The sequence below is a fragment of the Procambarus clarkii genome, chromosome 10, assembly GCF_040958095.1.
Source record: "Procambarus clarkii isolate CNS0578487 chromosome 10, FALCON_Pclarkii_2.0, whole genome shotgun sequence".
NCBI lineage: Eukaryota > Metazoa > Arthropoda > Malacostraca > Decapoda > Cambaridae > Procambarus > Procambarus clarkii.
In genome coordinates, this window is record NC_091159.1 from 13,969,489 (window position 1) to 13,997,278 (window position 27,790).

The following is a 27,790-nucleotide window of genomic DNA, read 5'->3' on the forward strand; positions in this document are numbered from 1 at the left end:
CACCATGTATTCTTTTTATTTTTAAATTGCAGTACATAAATATATGCTATTTTTATGACATTTGTATGAATAGTAAATATTACAATAATATCTTTACCAAAAACAAATTACAGTACAGGTGTAGAAGAGAGCTGTACACAGTATATATATACACACACACACACACATGCATATGTGCTTGCATATGCATGCACACACTGAAATGTAGTTTTATCAATTAAGTACTTAATCTAGTATTTTCATATATTTAAAGAAAACAGAACCTTAAAGCAAGAATTCAAAATTTATTTTGGAGTAGAGGGGAAATGACTGATGTCATTAAAGTTGCATTTGCTTGCAGACTGTGGCAGCTTAATGAGATCTGAACAAATTTAATGGAGTGCAGTTCTCTACTATGGATTACATTTGAATGTTGTGACAGATTAGGCTTTATAGTTTTCTAGGTATGATGTGCATTTGTTGATAATTACAGCTCAGTGTTTCTAATACACTTTTTTGATTGCTTCAGCAGAAAATAAATTAGTCATTTGTAATAAGTTGTAAGTCAGGTTTGTATACTGTATCAGGATCACTTATATATTAAGATACAAATTATAAATTTTGAAAATAGATTACCGAGTAGTTTCACTTGACGGCATTAATGTAGCACAAAATATGAATATCAAGTAGTCATTCAACATATTCTGGATATTTAGTGTTTCAGGTTGATTCCCTTTTGTTATACATATACTGTATAAGGTAAATTATTTTACAGTATCGCTGTAAAAGTATTTTGACTTGCTGCTGACTAAACCACTAGTGGTTACATGTTGCATCTGGTATACATGAGAACTATTTGTTAAGGAACTTGATCAGAGCTTCAGCTTACAAATATAGATTTGCAGATTGTCTTGCAAATTTCCAGGTATAAAAACTGATTTAATTCATTTATAACAAGAGATAAATGAGCATGTAATTCTGTTGTATCTTGAATCACCACACTTAACCCTTCCAGGTCTTTGGAAGTGTTAAGTAACTATTTAGTAACTATTGTTACTAAATAGTTAAGTAACTATTTAGTAACTTAACCAGCAGTTACTAAATTTTATTTTATCTAGTAAGAATAAATTTAGTAACCTGCAGGGCCATACAGGGCGCTTCAACTACTGTATATCACAGCAAGTAAAATATTTAATATTGATTATTACTTATGACTGACTATAACAACCTTTGCTCTATTTTTTACAAGTTTTTGTTCTCGTTTTGTAATTAACTCCAACAACATGAGCACACTTAAGCCAGCATATGAGCATTGAATATGTCCACAACACCGCAGTCCCCACAAAATAGAGATATTTGACATCCCACAAGGGTTTGGAAGACTTTTTTTTTTTTTTAACCATGTCTAGGTTTTACTCTCTCAGGCATGGTATACAGTACAGTACTGTGATTTATTACCCCTTATGTAAAACTATCAAATGTTAGTTCATAATCTTGTAAACTATATCAGAATACAAAAACATTAGTATTTTGTTTGATAGTGTGGCCTAGTATTTTCATATTTAAAGATTTAAATCTAACTATAATATTTATGGTAGGTTGTGTTGTGATAATCCAGTTGTGTGTATTTTTGGAAATGAAACATGGGGGGGGGGAGGGGAGGAAAGTTCCACTGAGCCATAAAAATGATTAAGAAAGACTTATAAGGATTAAGTAAAAATTAAGTAAGGCTTAATTAAAACAAATGTTTTTAAGAACTTAAGAAGTTCCCTTAAGTGTCTGTTTTGCTCATGCTAGATCCATACAATCTGAATTCTCGTTCATACTGTAAATATTTCGCCTCATTCCTTGCCTTTACATTTTTACATGACTTCTCTGTTTCTGCACTTGTGATCCTCCAGTTAAAATAAATTAAATTATACTCTTACACATAATAATAATAATGTAAATGAAAGCAATTTACTCCAATAGCAAGCCACAAACATCAACAAATGTAGTAGGTTAATCAGTTGTAGTGGAGTAATCTAGTGTTTTATGAAAACTTTTTAAAGTTTTTTTTTACATTAAAGACAAAAGTGGCTTATTTGCCAATTGGATTATTGTTAACTTTTCGTCTTTAGTATTGGAAGTGAAAGAGTTGCTTTGCAATATACTGTACAAGGAACAACTACTGTATAAGTTTATTTTCAATGCAGCATTATGAATAATTTGTTAAGATAACTTTGTATAAGCAATCCACTTTGGCTTCATGGTTAAATTGTTAATAAGAGATCTGTACTTTGTTTAAGAGATTTAAAGGAAGGAGATAATACTGACTGTCCAGACATGACTAGATTTGGGTAAAATCAGGCATAACCCTTAATATATACACACAAGTGAAATATTGTAAACATCTCTGGCTTATCAGTTAACGTTGTCTTTAAATTCTAAAATAATCATGTACGTTATATTTTTAATAAAAATATTTGCTACAGGCACACTGGTCATGTTGACAATTCACATTCTGAATTCTCATATTGCTTGAAGCAACATGTTTGGTAATTTACACATTATAATAACACTTTCTGGTTTAGATATAGATTGATTAACTATTGTCATGGTTCTGTAGTCATCGGAAGTATTCTTTGATACTATTATATTATCTCTTAACTATTGTCATTTAAGGAAATATTAATTTGCTGATCAAATTAATTTACCTGAACACTAAGTATTGCCTCAGACTACAATGTGACTAGGAAATAAACAACATTAACTGTGGCACTAGATCCCAGCATTCAGTACAAGCTTATATAAATATAAGTATAAGGCACTGAAAACTTGCATATTCGTATTTTTATACATTTATATACAAGCACACACTTCAGATAGATTGCCAAGAAAATTCCTTAATAAATAAGGTAGTGTCCATCTTATGAAATATTGTACATGGTACAAACTAGCATAAATCATTGGTAACTGTTAATTAATGACTAGCACAGTACTTGTTACTGTAGACAGTAGCGTGACGACCTAACTACTTGCAGTTCAGCATTCAATCTTCGAAAGTCCAGGTGGTTGGCCACCATTCCTTTTCTCTGCCCTATCCCAAATCCTTATCTATATATCCCTTCCAGTATAGACGTAATGGCTTAGCGCTTTCTTCTGATGCTTACCTTAATGCAGAGTACTTGTATAACACCAACTGGCAATGCAAATTATTTCTTTTCTTTTTGCAAATTAATATTTAATCTAATGTTACCAGATTCTAAATATTCAGGCATTAAGTTCCTATGTACCTCCAGATGGTTCAATACTATTAATACACATCTACCAGGGGAGCCAAGCCCTGGTGCCTTATAAAAGTATTTGGGGTTCAGTACTGGTATTCAGAAAGAGTTTCAGACGGCCAGAAGGAGTCCCTCAGGTAGTCATGGGAGAGAGTGGGGCCAAGTGCTTGTGGCATGTAGGGATACTCCAGTCCTTCCAGACCGTGCCCTGAGGAGTAGATGGCCAGTGTGGAGGAGTGGCTGCTAGTGGCAACAGACTGCGGGGAGTATATGCGGTGCTGGAGGCGGAGATTTGGCGGCACAGAAGTCACATTGTAGGGCGGAGGGTCAAAATTTGGGTAGATTGTGTCAATTGGCACGGAGAGTGTGTTAACTAGATGTCGGATGTAACGGATGGCCAACCTGAAATTCAAAACTTGGGGTTATGGGTACATATGATTAGATTTGTAATTGTAAGTGCACACTTACACAAAACTAGATGTACTATATCTGTACTGTGCAATGTGTGGATCTTAACTGCCTTATTTATTGCTATATTGGGGTGATAGTAAAATTTTTGGAAAGGATGTATATATATTGATGGAGAGTTATAAATGTTATAAAAATAAATGTATTTTGCAAAATGATACAGTACATGAATTGAAAACAGTAAGTAACCTGACCACAACATTTATATGCTACAATGGAAGCAACAAAGGTTTTTCGTTGATAGCTTTTGCCAGCTTTAGCTAACATCATTACTCCTGAAAGTGCCACCATAAGCAGCTGAAAGTCTTCAAAAATAAACTCTTAACAGGCGGTATATGCACTTGAAGCATGTCTTCTAACACTCCTATATTTTCAGAATGAGGTTTTCATATCGATCTGAGGTATGGGGAGTGGGGGGGGGGGGGGGTAAATGGAGGGGGACATTGGTATAGTTCAAATTGGCGGTGGTTTACCTGGGCAGGTGGGATGACCAGGTGACTCCTGGAGAGGGGTGAGAGGAGAGGAAGGGGGAGGGGAGACAAGGACAAAGACAGATTGAGAGAGAGTAAGTGATGGACATGGACAAAGATAGACACACAGATAAAGATAACCAGATATTGTACCAATATAAATCTACAAAGAACACTAAAAGTCCCCGTGGTTTACCAAACAAGATCCTGATCATAACTATAACTAGGCGTGTAAAAATTAAATCAAATGAGAATCTCTTTCCCGTGAGAACCAATCGGCGGCCGCCCGGCCAGCTCCCGCCCCGCGCTGGCCACGTGTCGCCTCGCCTGCAATTCTCACCCTTGCGGATGTTACAACAAGGAAGATTAATACTTGCTTTAATATGAATACAAAGTTCTTACATTTAATTTGCATGACGACCCGACTTTGGAAATGTATTATATAAGGAATTTATTAAAGTATGAATATCAACGAGGAGAACTAATTAGGTATAATGCAGAACAGAAAATATTAGAAATATTGTAAATATGTATTTAAATGTTACTTAAATAATGAATCTTTTTGCTATTCTATAAAAAGAAAATGATAAAATTATTATAATAAAATATTTTGGGCGACAAGACTGAGAAGCCTATGGCCGCAATGTTGACATATATAGTATCTTCGATCATTGATCACAACCAAAGACCAAAGATCACATTCACGCCACAAAATCTACCACTAACGGGCTACTTATGCCCGTGAAACCTCTTGAGTGGCTTAATCTTCATCAATCACTGATCACTGACAATACCGTGTGCGAGACAGAGACGGTCGCCCCTCAGTCAACACCAGCAACAACACACACAGACAAGGATGACGAAACAATCGAATGCTTGGCTTCAGAAGCCTCAATATAATGAGAGCGTATAGATATTGCAATCCTGAAGTACAGAGCGAGGAGAGCCAAACTAAATTGGATGTAAGACGTAAAACGGCGCTGAAAATATGAAATCAAAACAGAACTCGTAACTGGATCCGAGGACTAAGAGCTCGATCCTGCAAATGCAAATAAGTGAATACACACACACACATGCATTGCTTCCATCGGATATGGAGTACCCATTCTCCACTGGATAAGGGAGTACCTAAGCAACAGAAGACAGCGAGTCACTGTGAGGGGCGAGGTCTCGGAGTGGCGGGGCGTCACCAGTGGAGTCCCACAGGGATCAGTCCTTGGACCTATACTGTTTGTGATATATGTAAATGATCTCCCAGAGGGAATAGACTCGTTCCTCTCAATGTTTACTGATGATGAAAAAATCATGAGGATTATGACAGGAAGATAGTATGAGGCTACTGGATTACCTAGACAAACTGAAGGAATGGTCCAACAAATGGCTACTAAAGTTCAACCCAAGTAAATGTAAGGTAATAAAACTAGGCGGAGGAAATAGAAAGCCAGACACATGATACCGAATGGGAAATAAGTCCTTCATGAAACAGATATAGAGGAAGATCTAGGAGTTGATATCACGCCAAACCTGTCTCCCAAAGCACACATCAAAAGAATAACATCAGCGACATATGCAAGGTTGGCTAACGGAACTGTCTTCAGAAACCTGTGTAAGGAATCCTTCAGAATCTTGTATACCACATATACAAGACCAATCCTGGAGTATGCGGCCCCAACATGGAGCCTGTACCTTGTCACGCACAAGACGAAGCTGGAAAAAGTTCAGTGGTATGCCACTAAGCTAGTTCCAAAACTAAGAGGCATGAGTTACGAGGAAAGGCTGCGTGAACTGCACCTCACGTCGCTAGAAGACAGGAGAGCTCGGGGAGACAAGATCACCACATACAAAATTCTCAGGGAAATTGAACAGGGTAGACCAGGATGGATTATTTAACACGGAAGGTACATGCACAAGGGAACATATTAGGAAAGTGAATACCCATATGAGCCACAGAGACATTAGAAATAACTTTTTCAGTGTCAGGGCAGTTAGTAAATGGAATGCACTAGGAAGTAATGTGGTGGAGGCTGACTCCATACACAGTTTTAAATGTACATGTGATGGGGCTCGAGAAGCTCAGGATTCTGTACACCAATAGATTGACTGTTGAGAGGCGGAGCCAAAGAGTCGAAGTTCAACCTCGCAAGCACAACTATCTTGAGATGATTTCGGGGCTTAGCGTCTCCGCGGCCCGGTCCTCGACCAGGCCTCCTTTTTTGTTACACCCCCCCCCCCAGGAAGCAACCCGACACAGCAGTCTAACTCCCAGGTACCTATTTACTGCTAGGTAACAGGGGCATCAGAGTGAAAGAAACATTTTGCCCATTTGTCTCCGCCTCCACCGGGGATCGAACGCGGAACCTCAGGACTACGAATCCCAAGCGCCTGACAGCTGGGTGGACAGGTGAGTATACACACACACACACACACACACACACACACACACACACACACACACACACACACACACACGCTGGTACAACTAGGTGAGTACACAAACACAAAAGGCACTGTGGCGTAGTGAACCAAGTCGTTGGCTCATACCGAGGTTTGCGGATTAGATCCTTGTGGCAGTACAGAAGCGTTTGGGCAACATGTTCTTTCACCTAATGTCTCTGTTCACCTAGCAGTAAATGTGTACCTGGAATTTAGACAGTTGTCGAGGGCTGCATCCTGGGGATAGTAAGTAGTTAGCCTAGTCGGTACGATAGAGAAAATGGGTCGGGAATCATTACAATAGACAAGACGGTTGGGAAAGCGGGGCCCAAGAGCTAAAAACTCTATCCTGCAGACAGAAATAGGGAAATACAAATAGATGAATATATGCACACACGAATCATATGTAGGCTACTACTGTTTATCATTCACTTCAGTAGTTACTTTAATTCATCCCTTTTATGGGTGGCGTCACCTGCTCCCTAGTCTTGTGCCTCCCCCCACACACGTCAAGCACATGTGTACTTCACATGTATGTATTATCCGCCCTCCAATAAATTCATCTAATTTTTATTTTAGTATACACTAAGTCTTTTAAAAGAGCAGTAAATAAATGAATCGATGTTGACTGTACTGAAAGGCAAGAAAACTCGACGTTTGGAAAAAAAATGTCAATAGCTCTGAAACGTTTTCGTCAACAAGTGCGCGAAACTTTGTCCAATCAATGGCCAATCTTCCAAAAAGGATATTTCTAGATTATTTGTTTGCCTTTCCCTTAACGCATGTATACGACGCTGCGCACTGAGGCTGCGCTTCATAACACAAGTTATAGTAAATGTAAAAAACATATCTTCACCAGTGTGGGCGAAAAGGCGCAATATACTAAAAAAAAAAAATCATATAGGTCCTGACGAGCGTTATGGGGCATGAGCGCGGAAGACGCTACTCTGATCCTTGTGACCGTGGGAACAGGGATCAGATTCACCTGGCGGGCAGACACGTGCCTCACATAAATCCCAAGTCTTGAAAAAGAGTTACCACTTATGTGTATACTGACTGCTAGTTTACCCTTACAGACCTTCTTGTAGGTAAACTATGGGAATATTATTATGGCGATTCAAATATATAAGTATTTAACATTAAAATTGCTATATTTTTTTTTACAATGAATGGGAGAGCGGTGGGAAAAAAATATCGTAATATTCGCACAGGGTAACTGACCACAGGTGTGTGAGGAACACCTGTGGCGGGTGTGACGTGATCAGCTGGTCGCAGCGTTGCCACTCCCGCTACACCCCTGGAGACGCAGGGTTGCCACCGCTGCCCCACTACCGTAATGACAGAAAATTCCGCTAATTATACAAGTTCTTGCCGGACACGTCGTTTTATTGACTTTTTTCACACTATCTACTTTTTAAGCTGGCGTCTGTTAAATATTTTACTTATTTTAAACAACCTTATATTGTGCTAGACCAGAGAACAATCTGGAAATATTTAAGATGCTTTCCCAATCTCATGAGAATGAGAGGAGGTATGATTGGAGAATGAGGAGAGGTATGACTGGAGAATGAAGGGATATATGACTGAGGTGTACAAATTGATGAAGACATCAACAAATGCTATATAAATAGGGAATCGATGACATCAATCAAGACTGAAACGCCTAACAATAGACTGAAATGTACAAATTTGGATTTAATATGGATTTAGAAGTAGAAATCTGGCACGGTTAAAAATACGGCTAAACAGTTAAACAGATAAAACAGTTATGAGATAAAATATAAATTTTGTGTAAATATGGTGGGGGTTTGGGAAAGGCCTAGTGGGGACTTGGGACAGCCCTGAAGGGACTTGAAACATTCCTGGTAGGGCTAGGATATCTATGGGACGGGAACATCTCTGGTGGGACTAACACATTCATCGTGGGGCTGGGACATCCCTGGTAGGGCTGGGGCATCCCTGGTGGGACTGGTACATCCCTGGTGGGGCTGGGACATCCCTAGTGGGGCTGGGACATCCCTAATAGGGCTGGGACATCCCCTGGAGGCAAGCGAGGTGTTTGGTAGGCAGAGCGGAAAACGGCTCCTAGCAAATAAAATAAAAATGGCGCCATGCCGTATATTTTAAAATAATTTAAATTTCCCCTTTAATTTACGAGCCCTAATTAGACGGTATACCGTACTTGGCCACAAAACCAAGCAGTCCTTCCACACAGCAAAATGAGTAATGAGAGTAATAAATTGGTTCACTCAAGCAAGGCAAACAGCCGCAAGCCGCTAGCTGCCTCATATCAATCCCTTGCTTCTAAAAGGAAAGGGGGAGAGGAAAGCAGCTGTTGTGAGGGTAGGGGTAGAAGGTTATGGGGTGGGGGGGGGATGAGGAATGAGGTTGGGAGGAGGGATGGGGGTGGAAGACAAGTTTGAAATGAGGGAAGAGAGGGTGGGGGAGAGTTTAGTAGGAAGGAAGTAAAGAAAGAGAAAGACAGGTGGACGAGCGAATTGATAAAAAACCCAGTAGGAGAAGGTCAGAGAGTGTGTCTACCTAGCCCAACCTCAGCTGTCTCTACCTCGTCCAACCTCAGCTGTCTCTACCTCGCCCAACCTCAGCTGTCTCTACCTCACCCAACCCCAGCTGTCTCTACCTCGTCCAACCTCAGCTGTCTCTACCTCGTCCAACCTCAGTTGTCTCTACCTCGTCCAACCCCAGCTGTCTCTACCTCGCCCAACCTCAGCTGTCTCTACCTCGTCCAACCTCAGCTGTCTCTACCTCACCCAACCCCAGCTGTCTCTACCTCGCCCAACCTCAGCTGTCGTTACCTCGCCCAACCTCAGCTGTCTCTACCTCGCCCAACCTCAGCTGTCGTTACCTCGCCCAACCTCAGCTGTCGTTACCTCGTCCAACCCCAACTGTCTCTACCTCGCCCAACCTCAGCTGTCTCTACCTCGCCCAACCTCAGCTGTCTCTACCTCGTCCAACCTCAGCTGTCTCTACCTCGTCCAACCTAAGCTGTCTCTACCTCGTCCAACCTCAGCTGTCTCTACCTCGCCCAACCTCAGCTGTCTATACCTCGCCCAACCTCAGCTGTCTCTACCTCGCCCAACCCCAGCTGTCTCTACCTCGCCCAACCCAGCTGTCTTTTCCTTGCCCCACCCCAGCTGTCTCTACCTCGCCCAACCTCAGCTGTCTCTACCTCGCCCAACCTCAGCTGTCTCTACCTCGCCCAACCTCAGCTGTCTCTACCTCGCCCAACCCCAGCTGTCTTTTCCTTGCCCCACCCCAGCTGTCTCTACCTCGTCCCACCCCAGCTGTCTCTACCTCGCCCAACCCCAGCTGTCTCTACCTCGCCCAACCCCAGCTGTCTCTACCTCGCCCAACCCCAGCTGTCTCTACCTCGCCCAACCCCAGCTGTCTCTACCTCGCCTAACCCCAGCTGTCTCTACCTCGCCCAACCCCAGCTGTCTCTACCTCGCCCAACCCCAGCTGTCTCTACCTCGCCCAACCCCAGCTGTCTCTTCCCCGCCCAACCCCAGCTGTCTCTACCTAGCCCAACCTCAGCTGTCTCTACCTAGCACAACCTCAGCTGTCTCTACCTCGCCTAACCCCAGCTGTCTCTATCTCGCCCAACCCCAGCTGTCTCTACCTCGCCCAACCCCAGCTGTCTCTACCTAGCCCAACCTTAGCTGTCTCTACCTCGCCCAACCCCAGCTGTCTCTACCTCGCCCAACCCCAGCTGTCTCTACCTCGCCCAACCCCAGCTGTCTCTACCTCACCCAACCTCAGCTGTCTCTACCTAGCACAACCTCAGCTGTCTCTACCTCGCCCAACCCCAGCTGTCTCTACCTCGCCCAACCCCAGCTGTCTCTACCTCGCCCAACCCCAGCTGTCTCTATCTCACCCAACCTCAGCTGTCTCTACCTCGCCCAACCTCAGCTGTCTCTTCCTCGCCCAACCCCAGCTGTCTCTCCCTCGCCCCACCCCAGCTGTCTCTTCCTCGCCCAACCCCAGCTGTCTCTCCCTCGCCCAACCCCAGCTGTCTCTTCCTCGCCTAACCTCAGCTGTCTCTCCCTCGCCCAACCCCAGCTGTCTCTTCCTCGCCTAACCTCAGCTGTCTCTACCTCGCCCATCCCCAGCTGTCTCTTCCTCGCCCAACCTCAGCTGTCACTACCTCGCTCAACCCCAGCTGTCTCTTCCTCGCCTAACCTCAGCTGTCTCTACCTCGCCTAACCCCAGCTGTCTCTACCTCGCCCAACCCCAGCTGTCTCTAACTCGCCCAACCTCAGCTGTCTCTACCTCGCCTAACCTCAGCTGTCTCTATCTCGCCCAACCCCAGCTGTCTCTATCTCGCCCAACCCCAGCTGTCTCTATCTCGCCCAACCCCAGCTCTCTACCTCGCCCAACCCCAGCTGTGTCTGGACACTAGCCAGCTAGTTGTAATCTTGGCACCAGAAAAAAGTACTTTTCAAGGGATTATGTTTTGTTTACCTACGTTTTAAATTGACAACGTTTAACTCGCTTTAACATTTTGATCAAGAACATTACCTCCCGGCGCCTCGTAACGTTTTCTCACCGTCTAAACCCTCCTTTCGGCCAATTGTTACCTTAAAACCAAAACACAAAAGATCTTATATAATTATAAAATACTCTGGTGGTAAAATTAATATATTAACTCACCTCAGCGTCTCCAGCTTGGAGGGAAAGCGGTCTCGTCCGCTGGAAGCAAGAAATACACGATAAATACATTACAAAGGAAACATACGATATTTATCAGCCTTTTACGCCATTTACTCTATAACAAATTTTGGATATTGAAATATAATCTTTATTTTATATGCTGTTACACCTCCACGCTCGTTATTCTCAAGCTTGGAATATGGTAGAGTTCGGTCAAAATCAAGACTATTAAAGGGCGTATTCCAAGTCAATAACACGACGTGATTTCTTACGATGGTGTTAATATTGACAGTAATAATAATAAAAACATATATAACTAATAAAAACATATATAACTAATAAAAACCCAGTAATAATAATAATAATAATAATAATAATAATAATAATAATAATAATAATAATAATAATAATAATAATAATAATAATAACAGTAATAATACTAATAATGTAACACAAGCCTACTGCTCGGCTACAGCTACTACTCCTATTTATAGTTATATATAAATAAACAGTTTTAATATTTATTACTATTTATGTATATATCGAAAAGTTCTCAATATATTTCCTTAACAACGCAAACAGCCTTATAATGGCGTGAAGCACTAAATAAATTCTTAACACGAAAATAAATGTTCACAAACTATGAACATCGCATCATAACTGACGAACAAAAATATATCTTGCACTAAATACACTATGAGCGAAAAGCTATCACGTATTCAAAGCACTATATCCTTAACCCACTAATTAAATTGGTGATTGTACTGTGCTAATTACTGCACAATTGATTCGATTTTGTAAATAGTACAAGTATGATAGAGTAACTAGGCCCAGTGGAGTGATGAGGATCTTACCTCAGACTGTCCATCTTGGAACACTTCTTGCCCGGAGGCTTGCAGAAGGGCAGCCGCTCTCTCAGCAGGTCGAAGGCATTGTTCATGTCCCTCATCCTGGTCCTCTCTCGGTCACACGCTGACTTCTTGTAATCTGCGGAAGACACACCTATGTACGTTTTCAAGAGAATTCCTTAGCGACACAGAGCCCTTGAAGACACCTCACGATACAGTTATGTTAATTAATAAACCAAGGACTAGGCTTTCAAAGATAGGTCATCTGTGGAGGAATATTTTTTTTACCAATAATCATGTTAACTGATAAATTAAAGTATCAATTTAAGTATAAATATAAATTAATTTAAGTACAAATATAAATTAATATTATAATATATTAGCATATTGTGCATATATAGGCATAGGTTAGGAATATCAAATTGCCAACGGAACCTAACCACGTAACCTAATCCAAGTTAAGCCTAACTACTCAACATTAATAATATTCATTTTGAGAAAATATAAATTTTTAATAGGCAGTTCGACGAGGGACAAGTTAATGACTCACAACTGATTACTTTCCATCTTCAACAGTGCGTCGCTCTCATTCTGTGTCACCTCTAAATGTACTGAAAATACAAATAATTGCAAACTGAGCGTAAACACATAACCTAGCCTAGGCCTAATTATACACAGCATTCAAATATATAATATTTGAGAAACTAATGAATTGATGAATGCGTCGCTGGGACGGCCACAACTTGGACGAGGCTAATCTGAGGAAGGGTTGCAGGAGCAGAGGTGTGAACAAGCACTGCGGGGATATTCTTTAACACGTGTAAATACATATGAAGGTACTTGTCAGTGTATGTATTATATAATTAAAATATATAGTAGTACAGTCTGGTTCGTTCTCGACAAACAATCGAGAATTCCGGGCAGGACAGAAATGATTGGGCACATTTCTTTCACCTAATGCTTCTGTTTACCTAGCAGTGAATAGGTACTCAGGAGTTAGTCAGCGTGTTGTGGGGTTACATCCTGGGCGGGGTCATTAATTCGGCCTTGGGTGGGGGGGGGGGGAGACATCGATAAAAGTAAAACGTGTATGAGTACAATCTGGCGTCATGTCCTCCGACTCAGTGAATTATTGTTATTAATTATACACATAGTTAATGATTCAACTAGTACTACTACTACTAGTTGAATCATTAACTCTGCAAGCATGGCTCGTTTGGATGATTATGATTTTTGTTGTATCATGAGGCTGGAGGGGAAAGAGGAGGGAGTAAAGAGGCTACTAAAATATATTGCTGGAATACTATGTTCAAAAAGTAGGACGTACGTACCATACCGTCTAAACGGTATGGTACAAACCATACCGTTTAGACGGTATGGTTTGTTCGTCAGCTATATGCCCACTGGGTTCGCGTTTGTCCAGTTATCCATCAGGCTCCGGAGTGGGGTGTACAGGGACGAGTGAGAAGGCAGAAGCAAGAGAAGGGCATATCGCAAAAGCGAGAACGAGACTGAGAGATAGAGAGGAGATAAAGTCAAGGCGAGAAGGGGAGGGGGGGGGGGGGGTAGAACAATAGATGGAAGAACGAAAATGTAAAACAACTCACGAGTGATATTTAAAAGTGGGAGAGTATGTGAAAATAAGAGCCAGGAGAGGAGAATATGAATGAGAATACGTCAGTCGAGAGAATGTAAGGGGAAAATGAGGAGAGCCGGGGGAACTGGATGAAGGAAAGTCAGGAGAGTCGGATAAACAAGCATGCACATCTGTGTCGCCTTTGACCATCTTTTGGCTCACTCCATTATCTGAGAAAGGAAGGAGACGCACGTCTTCAACCAACTCTTGACACATCCACCAAATACTTAAAAATCCGTTTATTTACCAGAGGTCAAGTGGATGTGACGTCATTGTCTCAAGTTTAGCTGTTTGTCGATTCAGCAGATGTGACGCCGAAACTTTACAATTATACTTGGTTGATCAGATATGATCAGATATGATCAATCAATCATAATTGGTTTATTAGTTATAGGGCGGATTTAGGTTTTACGAATATGGTTTTGTTTACATGATTATAAACAAATACGACATCCCAACCCTATACAATGCAGATCGTTTGATATGTATACATATACCTATAAACAAAGTGATATGAACTGACAAAGAAACATAGCTGCCGGGATACTTGCATTCCAAAAATTCCTCTGATACACAAATATTCAATCATCATGCCTGATGTATAGACAAACGGAGACTCAAGTCAAACGTGCAATAAATAATTTAAGGGTTGGAAGTATCTGCCAAAATGTTTATATTGTATACCTTCTCTGGAGAGCTTCTCGTGGACCCGCTGCGAACGTCCCCTGCCGCCCCTCGACCCTGGGCCTGAACGAGGCTGCAGATCCTCTCCAAGAAGAGTGTTCATACCTGATAAGACAAACACATTCACATCACCGTTTCAGCAACTTATAATTACCAAACTTCAATGCCAATGTGAAGAAATTATTTATATTTACAATTATACTTCGTTTCCTGCTCTCTGGCACTGAAGCGCGCGTCCATTGATAGCAATTACACAATTATAATCCACCGTTATCCGGACGACTTGTGTGAGTGTAGGACTGCTTGTGACTAGCCCGTACAAGGGCAGGACTTTGTGAGCAAAGGAAAGATTGACTTATATAAGGAGGAAATCGACTTGTACAAAGGAAAGGTCGACTTATAAGGGGGAGGTCGACTTGTACAACAAGAAAACTACTTGTGTACAAGGGAAGGGCGACCCGAATCAATTTAGAATAACATGTGATTGGCTTAAAAAATAAGTATAACGACTTATAGCTGATCAATACCTGTGCAGAACAACCTATGTAAAAGGAAGACGTGTAAAATACTTTGAGAATAGGATGCTTGTAAATTACCTGCATATATAGAAAATAACTAGATAGATCTGTGTGAAGAACAATCTGAACAAGTGGAATAACACTGTACGCGTGGAGAATAAAACTGCGCAAGTTATTAACAACCTGTTACTAACATTTATAAGTAAAGAACAATTTATAACACTTGAACAAGTGAATAGCGACCTTGCAGCTATAACCTGATAACGTGAGCAACGAGCTTCAACTGACCTGTACAAGCCGTGGTGACCACAGGGAGGTGAGGCCTGGGAAGAGCGCGCCCCAAGGAGCAGCCCGCCATGCTGGTGTGGGGGTAGCCTAGTGATAGAGCCCCGCTGCCCCCGCCCACACTCACGCCCACACTACTCTGCTCCGCGTACCTGTGGGTGGTAATCACATGCTGATTATTATTATTTTATTATTATGTTCTTAATAATAATATCTGATCGAGTCGGCATCATCTATCATAATTAAATTTTATGTAACTTTAGATCCGCTGTCCTTCAGTGACTTTCGTTTACATTTACGACAGGTATTCAAGCTTTACAGGGTTTCGAGTTAATCTATTGTTTCAATATCTTGAATTTTTTGTCAACAAAAATTAGTTGTGCAATAAGTAGAACCCAAGGATTTTCAATACCATCATTTCCATTAGGCTTGATGGGCACCTATCCCGTCAGAATATAATTGTTGCAATTCCTGTTGCTCACATTCTAGTTGAATATCGGAAATTTTGGTTCCCCCAGTGTTTCAATTTTCCACACATCACTAAAACACTCGACGAACCTGACTTACACATCGCTCAACTTACGCATTTCAGTTCTCATGTCGCCCGCCTGAATGGTATCAAAGAATTATAGAATTGACTGCATAATGATATGCAGTCATTAAGTCTTTTGTGATAATTACTTATTTGGCCAGAACCTAAGCGACTGTGTCAGTGATTCCCAGAACCACTTCTGGATAATGAGCTAAAGGTAATATAGTGCGCACCTGAGGCCGTACTCGGGTGAGTAATTATGTAAGGCCGGCATGATGTGGCTGTGGGCGGAGTCTGTGGATGACATGAGTGACGTAGGCGGGCTGATTGGCTGGTAGGGCCCCAGTCCGCTGACGCTGTCCACGTAGAGCGACTCGTGGGTGTAGGGTATGCTGTTGGGTGGCGAAGGTTGGGTGGTGGGTGGCGGCCCGGGGTACGACGGGGTGTACACTGATGACGTCACCGTTCTGTGGGTGACCAGGGAATAGTGTACGTGAGAGAGAGAGAGAGAGAGAGAGAGAGAGAGAGAGAGAGAGAGAGAGAGAGAGAGAGAGAGAGAGAGAGAGAGAGAGAGAGAGAGAGAGAGAGAGAGAGAGAGAGAGAGAGAGAGAGAGAGAGAGAGAAAGAGAAAGAAAGAGAGAGAGAGAGAGAGAGAGAGAGAGAGAGAGAGAGAGAGAGAGAGAGAGAGAGAGAGAGAGAGAGAGAGAGAGAGAGAGAGAGAGAGAGAGAGAGAGAGAGAGAGAAGCGTAAGGTGAAGTGGGAAGAAGGACAAGTATACTGCAAAGTTGTCAACCACAATATCGTGGAAATAAACATTTAATTCACTTGTGAATGAAATTAATTAAATGTTTATTTCCTCGATAGTGTGGTTGGCCATTTATATGACGTGACAATTCACTAATTCCTATGAATTAGTGCTCCACAATTAGTAGCAGCCAGGGAGACTATAAAATTTCAGTTATTGCCTCTGAAATCTTTCCTATTGCAGCTGTCTCATAGTACAATGATTGAACTTCTGCCTCACGCTCGTGGGGTCGGCGGTTCGAGTTTCCTAGTGCCCAAGTGAATGAAATATACTGCAAAACATATCAAATAATACCAGCAGTGCAGGAGCCGAGTGTTACTGACCTGAGTGTGGTGTAGGAAGGCGGGGGGTCGAAGGAGTGCGCTGCAGGAGGATCAGAGGGGAGCGAAGTGAGGGGATCGGGTCCTCGGAATGCCTCCCCAACTCTACTGAAGGCGCTCTCGATGCTGGGCAACTTGGCAGCGGTGATGGGGCCCATGTCGCTACTGCCAATGGTGTCGTCGCTGCGGAAGAGTTCAGAAGGCGGCAGGCCCAGACTCTCACTACTGCTGCCACCAGAGACATCCAGAACACCAGAATCCACCGACATGTTTCCTGTGGGCGAGGGCGGCGCGACAGGGGCAGTCCTGGTTAGTATCGGATCTCCGCGAGGCCCCCCGGGGCTGAAGTCTACGGGGGCCTCTTGCGGAGCGGTGTTTTTGTAGGAGTAAGAAAGGCCCTGGCTCGTGGCGTCTGCTTTCTCGGTGTCTGAGGACACGACGGGGAGGGAGATGACGCGCCCGTGGTGTCGCAGGTGGATGATGTCGCCTCGCCCAGGGATACGAGTGATATTGCTCTCAGAATCTGGGAAGAAGTGCACCTCAACAGCGTTCTCCGGCAGGATCAGACCCCCAGGTACTTTGTTAATGACATCCCCGACTCCGCTGCTGCAGCTGCCATTGTTGGTGTTACAGCCACTACTGCTGTTACTCTTACTCCCCGTCACCGAAGTGGATACTTTTACCACAGTTCTGCTGCTGGTGGTGCTGCTGGAGTTACTAGAGTTGCTGGTGTTAGCTTTAATGGTGCTGGAGTTAGTTCTAGTGGTGCTGTTGGTGGTTCTGGAGGAGGGAGTGGTGGTGGTGGTGGCGGAGGAGATAATGCGAGTGACAGGACGGGTCTTGTGAGGAACGAGGGGAGAGTCACGCGTCGACGGTCCACCTCCTCCTCCTCCTCCTCCTCCCGATGACTTGACGAACTTTTGGAACTTGGGCATGATGACCCGGCTGGCAGGACTGACCTCCGCCCTCACCTGCAAACACAGAAGGGGGTATAGTGGCTCAGGCCCATCAAACGCATGACTCAATAGCACACACACACACACGTGCACGCATACACACAACACATGGACACACTGTAAACACTCTTTGACTTCTTACCTTGATAACACATTATTTAAAAGTCCGCCTCACGTACGATATATAGATGACATCTAGTTGGAAGCACAGGTGTCTTCCACAGGTGCAATGCTGCAGGTGTTTCATGCACGTAAAGGTATCGCGTGTTTTGCATCAGTCGTCACAATGGAGTACACTAATGTTATTAGTGTTGTGTTCTCACGGGAGTGAGAGTACCCATGTCACCTCAAGAACTGTAAGGAAATCACCCAGGCAGACAGGCGCACACACAGAGGCAAGCCTACACAGGCAAACAAGCACACACAGAGGCAAGCCTACACAGGCAAACAAGCACACACAGAGGCAAGCCTACACAGGCAAACAAGCATACACGGAGGCAATCAGATAGATTGCATAATTGGACTGTAAATAATTTTTCTGGCACAGTAAAATCGAGGTCACTGGCTATGGCAGTCATCAACACATCCTCTGGCCGCGTTCGTTCAAACTCTGGCCGTGTTCGTCCAAACTCTGGCCGTGTTCGTCCAAACTCTGGCCGTGTTCGTCCAAACTCTGGCCGTGTTCGTCCAAACTCTGGCCGTGTTCGTCCAAACTCTGGCCGTGTTCGTCCAAACTCTGGCCGTGTTCGTCCAAACTCTGGCCGTGTTCGTCCAAACTCTGGCCGTGTTCGTCCAAACTCTGGCCGCGTTCGTCCAAACTCTGGCCGTGTTCGTCCAAACTCTGGCCGCGTTCGTCCAAACTCTGGCCGTGTTCGTCCAAACTCTGGCCGCGTTCGTCCAAACTCTGGCCGTGTTCGTCCAAACTCTGGCCGTGTTCGTCCAAACTCTGGCCGCGTTCGTCCAAACTCTGGCCGTGTTCGTCCAAACTCTGGCCGCGTTCGTCCAAACTCTGGCCGTGTTCGTCCAAACTCTGGCCGTGTTCGTCCAAACTCTGGCCGCGTTCGTCCAAACTCTGGCCGTGTTCGTCCAAACTCTGGCCGTGTTCGTCCAAACTCTGGCCGTGTTCGTCCAAACTCTGGCCGTGTTCGTCCAAACTCTGGCCGTGTTCGTCCAAACTCTGGCCGTGTTCGTCCAAACTCTGGCCGTGTTCGTCCAAACTCTGGCCGCGTTCGTCCAAACTCTGGCCGTGTTCGTCCAAACTCTGGCCGCGTTCGTCCAAACTCTGGCCGTGTTCGTCCAAACTCTGGCCGTGTTCGTCCAAACTCTGGCCGCGTTCGTCCAAACTCTGGCCGTGTTCGTCCAAACTCTGGCCGTGTTCGTCCAAACTCTGGCCGTGTTCGTCCAAACTCTGGCCGCGTTCGTCCAAACTCTGGCCGCGTTCGTCCAAACTCTGGCCGTGTTCGTCCAAACTCTGGCCGTGTTCGTCCAAACTCTGGCCGTGTTCGTCCAAACTCTGGCCGTGTTCGTCCAAACTCTGGCCGTGTTCGTCCAAACTCTGGCCGTGTTCGTCCAAACTCTGGCCGCGTTCGTCCAAACTCTGGCCGCGTTCGTCCAAACTCTGGCCGCGTTCGTCCAAACTCTGGCCGTGTTCGTCCAAACTCGGGCCGTGTTCGTCCAAACTCTGGCCGCGTTCGTCCAAACTCTGGCCGTGTTCGTCCAAACTCTGGCCGCGTTCGTCCAAACTCTGGCCGTGTTCGTCCAAACTCTGGCCGTGTTCGTCCAAACTCGGGCCGTGTTCGTCCAAACTCTGGCCGCGTTCGTCCAAACTCTGGCCGTGTTCGTCCAAACTCTGGCCGCGTTCGTCCAAACTCTGGCCGTGTTCGTCCAAACTCGGGCCGTGTTCGTCCAAACTCGGGCCGTGTTCGTCCAAACTCTGGCCGTGTTCAAATATGCATTTGCAAATGTTTCCGTAGTCTATATAATACAAATGTTTCTATACTCTGTATAATACAAATGTTTCTATACTCTGTATAATACAAATGTTTCTATACTCTGTATAATACAAATGTTTCTATACTCTGTATAATACAAATGTTTCTATACTCTGTATAATACAAATGTTTCCGTACTCTGTATAATACAAATGTTTCCGTACTCTGTATAATACAAATGTTTCCGTACTCTGTATAATACAAATGTTTCCGTACTCTCTGTAATACAATATGGTATTTTCTCAAATATAAATTATTTGAAGAGTTACCCGACTACATCCGGGTCTCTTCCTACTCTTTGGCTCACTTCACCCCCTCCTCCCTTCCCCCCTTCCCTCAGTCCCCCCTTTCATCTCTTTCAAGTCGTAAACTCTTTTCATCTCTTTCAAGCACCGAAAGTCGTAAACGACTCCTGGGAAACACAAACAGTATTTCAGACTTGACACCATGAAAATGGCATGGGGAAGGGGGGGGGGCGGTTCTGTAAATGCCAAAGTTTCTTAAAGTATTTCACCTGGGCCAACCCAGACTGGTCTATAGCACTCCCCTACTTCACATGCTTCACGTGTGAAAGTTGGGTGAGGCTAGCCCTAAGCGTTGGCTTAGGATTAATCCCTGTTTTCGGGGACAGGAAGCCTTAGGCATATTGAGATCCCATTAGGCCAACAACTAGTCTTCTCCAGGATGCAGCCCATAACAGTTGCCTAACTCACAAATACCTGTTTACTTTTAGAGGAACAGGTTTATTAGGTGAAAGAAAACGTGCCCAGCCGTTTCCCCCCTCCTCTCTCTCTCTCTCTCCCTCTCCCCTCCTCTCCTTCCCCCCTCTGTCTGTCTCTCTCTCTCTCTCTCCTCTCTCTCTCTCTCTCTCTCTCTCTCTCTCTCTCTCTCTCTCTCTCTCTCTCTCTCTCTCTCTCTCTCTCTCTCTCTCTCTCTCTCCCCTTTCTCTCTGACACACACACACACACACACACACAAACCTAAGTAAGGAGGCATTTAGGGCTCTTTACACTACCTACGTGAGGCCAGTCTTAGAGTATGCCGCCTCATCATGGAGTCCCCATCTGAAGAAGCATATAATGAAACTGGAAAAGGTTCAGAGGTTTGCAACGAGACTCGTCCCAGAGCTACGAGGGATAAGGTATGAGGAGCGCCTGAGGGAACTGTGCCTTACGACACTAGAAAGAAGAAGGGAGAGGAGAGACATGATAGGAACGTATAAAATACTCAGAGGGATTGACAGAGTGGACATAGACGAAATGTTCACACAGAATAGTAACAGAACGAGTTGACATGGATGGAAGCTTGCAACTCAGATGAGTCACAGAGATGTTAGGAAGTTTTCTTTTAGCGTGAGAGTAGTGGGAAAATGGAATGCACTTCAGGAACAGGTTGTGGAAGCAAATACTATTCATAATTTTAAAACCAGGTATAATAGGGAAATGGGACAGGAGTCATTGCTGTAAACAACCGATGCTCGAAAGGCGGGATCCAAGAGTCAATGCTCGATCCTGCAGACACAACTAGGTGAGTACACACGCACACACACACACACACACACACACACACACACACACACACACACACACACACACACACACACACACACACACACACACACACACACACACACACACAGACACACACACACACACACACACACACACACACACACACGCACACACACACACACACACACACACACACACACACACACACACACACACACACACACACACACACACACACACAGGAGGGGGGGGGGGCTGCACAGTGCCTCAGGACGCCCTAGACACAAGAATGGGTGGACAAATGCTGGAGTTTAATACCCACAAATGTAAAGTAATGATATAGGGAAGATGCGAGAGGAAAGCAAGAGGACGGCACGGTTTGCGAGGGCGACAGTTACAGGAGTGAAGAAGTGAACAGGACTTTGGAGTAGATGTAAGTCCAGTCCTAGAGTAGATAGCTCCAGCATGGAACGCACACCTGGTAAACCACAAGACTGCATTTATCACGTCCAAATATTTGCCAAAAGACAAGGGCCAAATACTTACCATTAAAGGAAAAGAGCTATAAGGAGAGGCCCTAGAGCTGCACATCGTTCCCCCATACACACAGCTAGGTAACTACATACTAAGTCACAAGCATACACACACATATATACAAATACACACATGTATACAAATACACACAGGCATACAAATACACATAAAGAAGGACAGTCATTCTATGATCAGTACCAAACGGAGCAAATCTATGACAGGCCATCTGCGGGTCACACAAGAAAATAAACAGTCAAATTATTAGGCAGTTATTATGTGGTAATGGAAGGCAGGTGTGTCGTGCTATCAGATGGAAATTATGTAAACTAATTTGTAATATAGGGCCGTGAGAGAGAGAGAGAGAGAGAGAGAGAGAGAGAGAGAGAGAGAGAGAGAGAGAGAGAGAGAGAGAGAGAGAGAGAGAGAGAGAGAGAGAGAGAGAGAGAGAGAGTATATATTTAAGATCCCTAATGTTAAATATATAACAAAACGGTATAAAAATGCTTACAAAAATCCAGGTTTTTGAGTGATGGCCACATTTTAATTAACACCAATTTTAAGAATCAGATTTGTCGATTTATTTGGTGTTGGGCTTAAGGCATGTCAACCGCGGGAGGTTGACATTAAGTCTACCATAATAAGTCTACCCTAGTCATAATAAGTACCATATTAACTCTACCATAATAGCTTGGTGACCAACCAGCAAGTATACTTGAGGATATAGTTCAGGACAAATGTATACTCAGTGTATATACAACGACAAGTGTAATATATATATATATATATATTGTAAATATTGATTTGGAAATACAGTAGCTAATTTATGGGACAAATTACCGGGTAGGATAACAGACTTGGTATTATCCACAGGAGCCGTAAAGAGGATTCGAACCTATGCGCTCAGATACACGCTCTAGTCCCCATCAACGGCTCCTGCAGAATTTTTCATTGATATATCAATGTTATATCTCTGTGTAGTGTAGACATGGGATTGCTGTATTGTTTCAAGCGAAGATTAGACATAAATATATGAATGTGTTTGGGTGGAAATAATAGAAGCTGCCTCGCATGGGCCAATAGGGCATTTGCAGTTCCCTTATTCTAATGCTTTAATGTTCGTATATATATATATATATATATATATATATATATATATATATATATATATATATATATATATATATATATATTTATATATATATATATATATATATATATATATATATATATATATATATATATATATATATATATATATATATATATATATAATATACTATAAGGAGTACCGTGACCGGCCGTCAGGTATTCATCAGAAATCCTCCTCGGTTTCTCTTCTGATTACTGTCTTAAAGTTATATTTCCATCTCCAGTATATCCGGCCATCCCACCTACAATCTCGGCTTTCTACACCTTCGTTTGTCCATAACACAATCCCATACAATCGTATAAGGTCCTGCATCTAACCCCTTCTCTCCATTTATCACATTACAAGGATTCAGTACTCTTGTAGTTCTGTTTCTGCTCCCTGCCTCCTCTACTCCATCATCCACCGTACCTTAAAACCTGTTCTCGTTATAGCACGTCGTATTTTGACGTAGAGGGGATGTACAAGCAAATGGTGGCGGCTCGCGAAATTGACGTAATGTCTCGTTATCTGTTCGCGGGTCCTCTGGTTGGTTAGGTACGTTAGTACGTTAGTTAGGTACGTTAGTACGTTAGTTAGGTACGTTGGTTAGGCACGTTAGTACGACAGTTTCTTGACGTTGGGAACGCTTGCGAGAACGGGCTGGTCCCTCATGGATGCTATAGCTCTGGTTGGGCACCATTGCTTCCTCTCCGTCCCATCCCAAATCCTTATCTTGACCGATTGATAAAGATTAAGCCACTCAAGAGTTATCCTGACCCCTTCCAGGGGCTATATATAACTGTAATGGCTTGGCACTTTACCCTGATAATTCCATCCCTTCCCTCTTCAGCCCCCAAATCCATTCCTCTTCTTGGTCCCTCCTGCAGTAGACCAGTTTCCCAGGAAACAACCCGTTCTTACATCTTACAACTTCCTTCAAAATCCAACCTTTCAGCCTAACCATAAACGTACCAACCCAAGCAACCCACCTAATCTGACGGGTCCGAGGCATAGAAAGCGTAGATATTTGTGAGCTGTCACTTTCCCTGACATGTTATTTTAATCCACGTTATAAATGTAACTTAAGAAATTGCTACTTATTATTTAAGAGGACGGGCTGGTTAAACATCTTGAGAGCGAGAGCGTGTCACGAAGATGTTCTTGGATTTGTTCTTACTGTCCTCTTGAAGTTAAGTGTGAGTGTGTGTTTACGTAGATTCTCATCTAGATGTACTAGTCTAGATGTAATTGCAGAGTCTAGTAAGGTTATTAAGTTCTTAGTTTCGATCTAATAGCGTGTATTTGGGGGTGTGGGGGGGCAGGAGTCACGTGTACGTTTTTCACATATTTCTTAAAAGTGGTGAGTCACTAAACGATGAGTGTGGTAAGTGTGCTGTGTGGGTGATTTGTGGTGTGGTGAGTGTGTGGTGGTAGTGGTGAGTGTGTGGTGGTAGTGGTGAGTGTGTGGTGGTAGTGGTGAGTGTGTGGTGGTAGGGGTGAGTGTGGTGGTAGTGGTGAGTGTGTGGTGGTAGTGGTGAGTGTGTGGTGGTAGTGGTGAGTGTGTGGTGGTAGTGGTGAGTGTGTGGTGGTAGTGGTGAGTGTGTGGTGGTAGTGGTGAGTGTGTGGTGGTAGTGGTGAGTGTGTAGTGGTAGTGGTGAGTGTGTGGTGGTAGTGGTGAGTGTGTGGTGGTAGTGGTGAGTGTGTGGTGGTAGTGGTGAGTGTGTGGTGGTAGTGGTGTGCGTGTGGTGGTAGTGGTGTGCGTGTGGTGGTAGTGGTGTGCGTGTGGTGGTAGTGGTGTGCGTGTGGTGGTAGTGGTGTGCGTGTGGTGGTAGTGGTGTGCGTGTGGTGGTAGTGGTGTGCGTGTGGTGGTAGTGGTGTGCGTGTGGTGGTAGTGGTGAGTGTGTAGTGGTAGTGGTGAGTGCGTGGGGCTGATGATGTGTTGTGAGGGCGACGAGTGCGTGAAGCGAGGGGGAAGGGTGTGGTAGGTGAGTAGAGTATTGAGAGCAGGTAGCTGGTGGTAGAACTGAGGCAGCAAGTAACACCTGTGTAAGGGGGAGAGGCGGGGGAGGGGTGTTGAGTGGTCAGGGACACATCTCTCTACCAACACCTGTTGAGTAATGCTCGCACACCACCACCACCTCTCCTGCTCCCTTCATCACTAGCAACACTCTCCACGACATAGACGACGCCAGACACAGCTGACACTATTGGTCACGACACAGACGACGCCAGACACAGACGACACTATTGGTCACGACACAGACGACGCCAGAGACAGCTGATACTATTGGTCACGACACAGACGACCCCAGACACAGCTGACACTATTGGTCACGACACAGACGACGCCAGACACAGACGACGCCAGTCACAGCTGACACTATTGGTCACGACACAGACGACGCCAGACACAGACGACGCCAGACACAGCTGACACTATTGGTCACGACACAGACGACGCCAGACACAGACGACGCCAGTCACAGCTGACACTATTGGTCACGAAACAGACGACGCCAGACACAGACGACGCCAGACACAGCTGACACTATTGGTCACGACACAGACGACGCCAGACACAGCTGACACTATTGGTCACGACACAGACGACGCCAGACACAGCTGACACTATTGGTCACGACACAGACGACGCCAGACACAGACGACGCCAGACACAGCTGACACTATTGGTCACGACACAGACGACGCCAGACACAGCTGACACTATTGGCCACGACACAGACGACGCCAGACACAGCTGACACTATTGGTCACGACACAGACTACGCCAGACACAGCTGACACTATTGGTCACGACACAGACGACGCCAGACACAGCTGACACTATTGGTCACGACACAGACGACGCCAGACACAGTTGACACTATTGGCCACGACACAGACGACGCCAGACACAGTTGACACTATTGGTCACGACACAGACGACGCCAGACACAGACGACGCCAGACACAGTTGACACTATTGGTCACGACACAGACGACGCCAGACACAGTTGACACTATTGGTCACGACACAGACGACGCCAGACACAGACGACGCCAGACACAGTTGACACTATTGGTCACGACACAGACGACGCCAGACACAGTTGACACTATTGGTCACGACACAGACGACGCCAGACACAGACGACGCCAGACACAGTTGACTATATTGGTCACGACACAGACGACGCCAGACACAGTTGACACTATTGGTCACGACACAGACGACGCCAGACACAGACGACGCCAGACACAGCTGACACTATTGGTCACGACACAGACGACGCCAGACACAGACGACGCCACAATGCTCCCCATACCCCAAGAATACAGATCCAGATACCATAAAATGCTTTGTTTTGTGAGAGTGAAGCCAATGCTAAATTGAGGGGGCGGATATATATATATATATATATATATATATATATATATATATATATAAACTATACCTATTTCTTGGCATATATGCTCTGGGATTTTAGTTTTTGTATATGTTTAAGACTTTTGCTAATTTTTATCATTTTTGCTGGTTTGTCAGTAGGCTATTGTTGTGGCCTTGTTAACCCGCGACCTCAAAGGGGTTAATAGGCCTTCAGTCCAACACTAACCCAAGGTAGGGAGAGAAGGGGGAGGGAAGGGGGAGGGGGAAGAAATATTAGAGAGATGTGGTGGGAGAGAGACCTTCACTCTGCGTGGGTTGAACCTATGTACATTTTGTACCAGGCTGGCACACTCCTTGCACCAGCATCATATTGGACGTGGGTACCTACTCTAACAAATCGTCCCATCTGAAACCCAAGTGGACCATTTTGGAACCCATCCCATCCATTTTGGAACCATTTAGTATATAGTGTTAAAATTATGTCACCTTTGGCGCTGATGTGCACTAGGATACGACCCACTTCACACAGGTTTCGCTGGTTCAGGTGCGCGAGGCGAGTCAGATTTTTCCTGGTAGCCACTGACGCTGCGTTCTTCGCCGCTACCGACCTGGCTCTGAGCGCGCCTGGGCGAGTGCGCCGCAATGATGACTGACCCAGGGCCATATTCCTTACCTCGACTGTGGGGTGGAAATCTAGTTTATAGTTCTTCTTTCTAGTGCTGATATAGGGAAAGGAATGGAGGAACTAAGGTGTCATTTGTGAAGTCAGCTGCGCCGTTTGTTCAAGAGGCATCAGGATAGTTGGTATGAGGATGTGGGACTAGGGTTGGCGATAGTCATCTATGGCGATGTCATTACGGTAGGTCTTATCTCCAGCCTCAGGAGCGCCACGTCACCTGCGTCGAAAGGGGGTTTCATCCCCCGCCACCTGCGTCGATATAGAATTTCATCGCAAAGATGCTTGGCATCCGCAGCGTTCCCATCTCCGTCTCCTGGAATCTTGAAGGGCGCTCATCGCCCTTGTCCCACGGAGGGTCGTGTCACCGCCCGATGCACACTGTCGACGACTGTGAATGCGACAGACAAGTGTTTACTTGAACAGCAATTCTGGCCAGGTGATGTTGGATAAACAGGTGGGAAGGAAGAGCACCGGTGGTCCAGACACTTGCACTCCACACAGATGCTGCCCACACATGTGTACACGTGTTCTTGCCCCGAGGATCACTAACACCCCCCCCCCTCCCTCCTCATTCCGTCACTACACACCTCGCCTTGAACATTTGCGGTCTCCTTCAGGTAGTGTCGAGTCCTACCTGTGTGGCGCGTGGTGGTGGTGGCAGTACGGCTGCAGGTGTGAGTTGGGCGG

The 27,790-nt window shown here is 44.6% G+C and overlaps 2 protein-coding genes across 4 annotated transcripts; one reads left to right on the plus strand and one right to left on the minus strand.

Annotated features, from left to right (window-relative positions):
• LOC123748232 (uncharacterized) lies at positions 1-27,790 on the minus strand. Of its 3 annotated transcripts, none has more exons than XM_045730424.2 (8): positions 27,738-27,790; positions 16,919-17,886; positions 16,024-16,257; positions 15,262-15,410; positions 14,456-14,560; positions 12,142-12,289; positions 11,288-11,326; positions 1-3,647 (listed from the first exon to the last, which is right to left on the minus strand). In XM_045730424.2, the coding sequence occupies exons 2-8, from the start codon at positions 17,848-17,850 to the stop codon at positions 3,332-3,334; spliced, it is 1,923 nt and encodes a 640-aa protein (XP_045586380.1). In that variant the 5' UTR covers positions 17,851-17,886; positions 27,738-27,790; the 3' UTR covers positions 1-3,331. The 3 variants fall into 3 exon arrangements, with proteins under 3 accessions (XP_045586380.1, XP_069177742.1, XP_069177741.1); XM_069321641.1 differs by lacking the exon at positions 27,738-27,790 and adding an exon at positions 26,911-27,494 and having other exon boundaries at positions 12,142-12,274; XM_069321640.1 differs by lacking the exon at positions 27,738-27,790 and adding an exon at positions 26,911-27,494.
• Positions 18,439-19,905, plus strand: LOC138363143 (SUMO-interacting motif-containing protein 1-like). The gene has a single exon (XM_069322134.1). It carries the CDS (start codon positions 18,439-18,441, stop codon positions 19,903-19,905), a length of 1,467 nt encoding a protein of 488 aa, XP_069178235.1.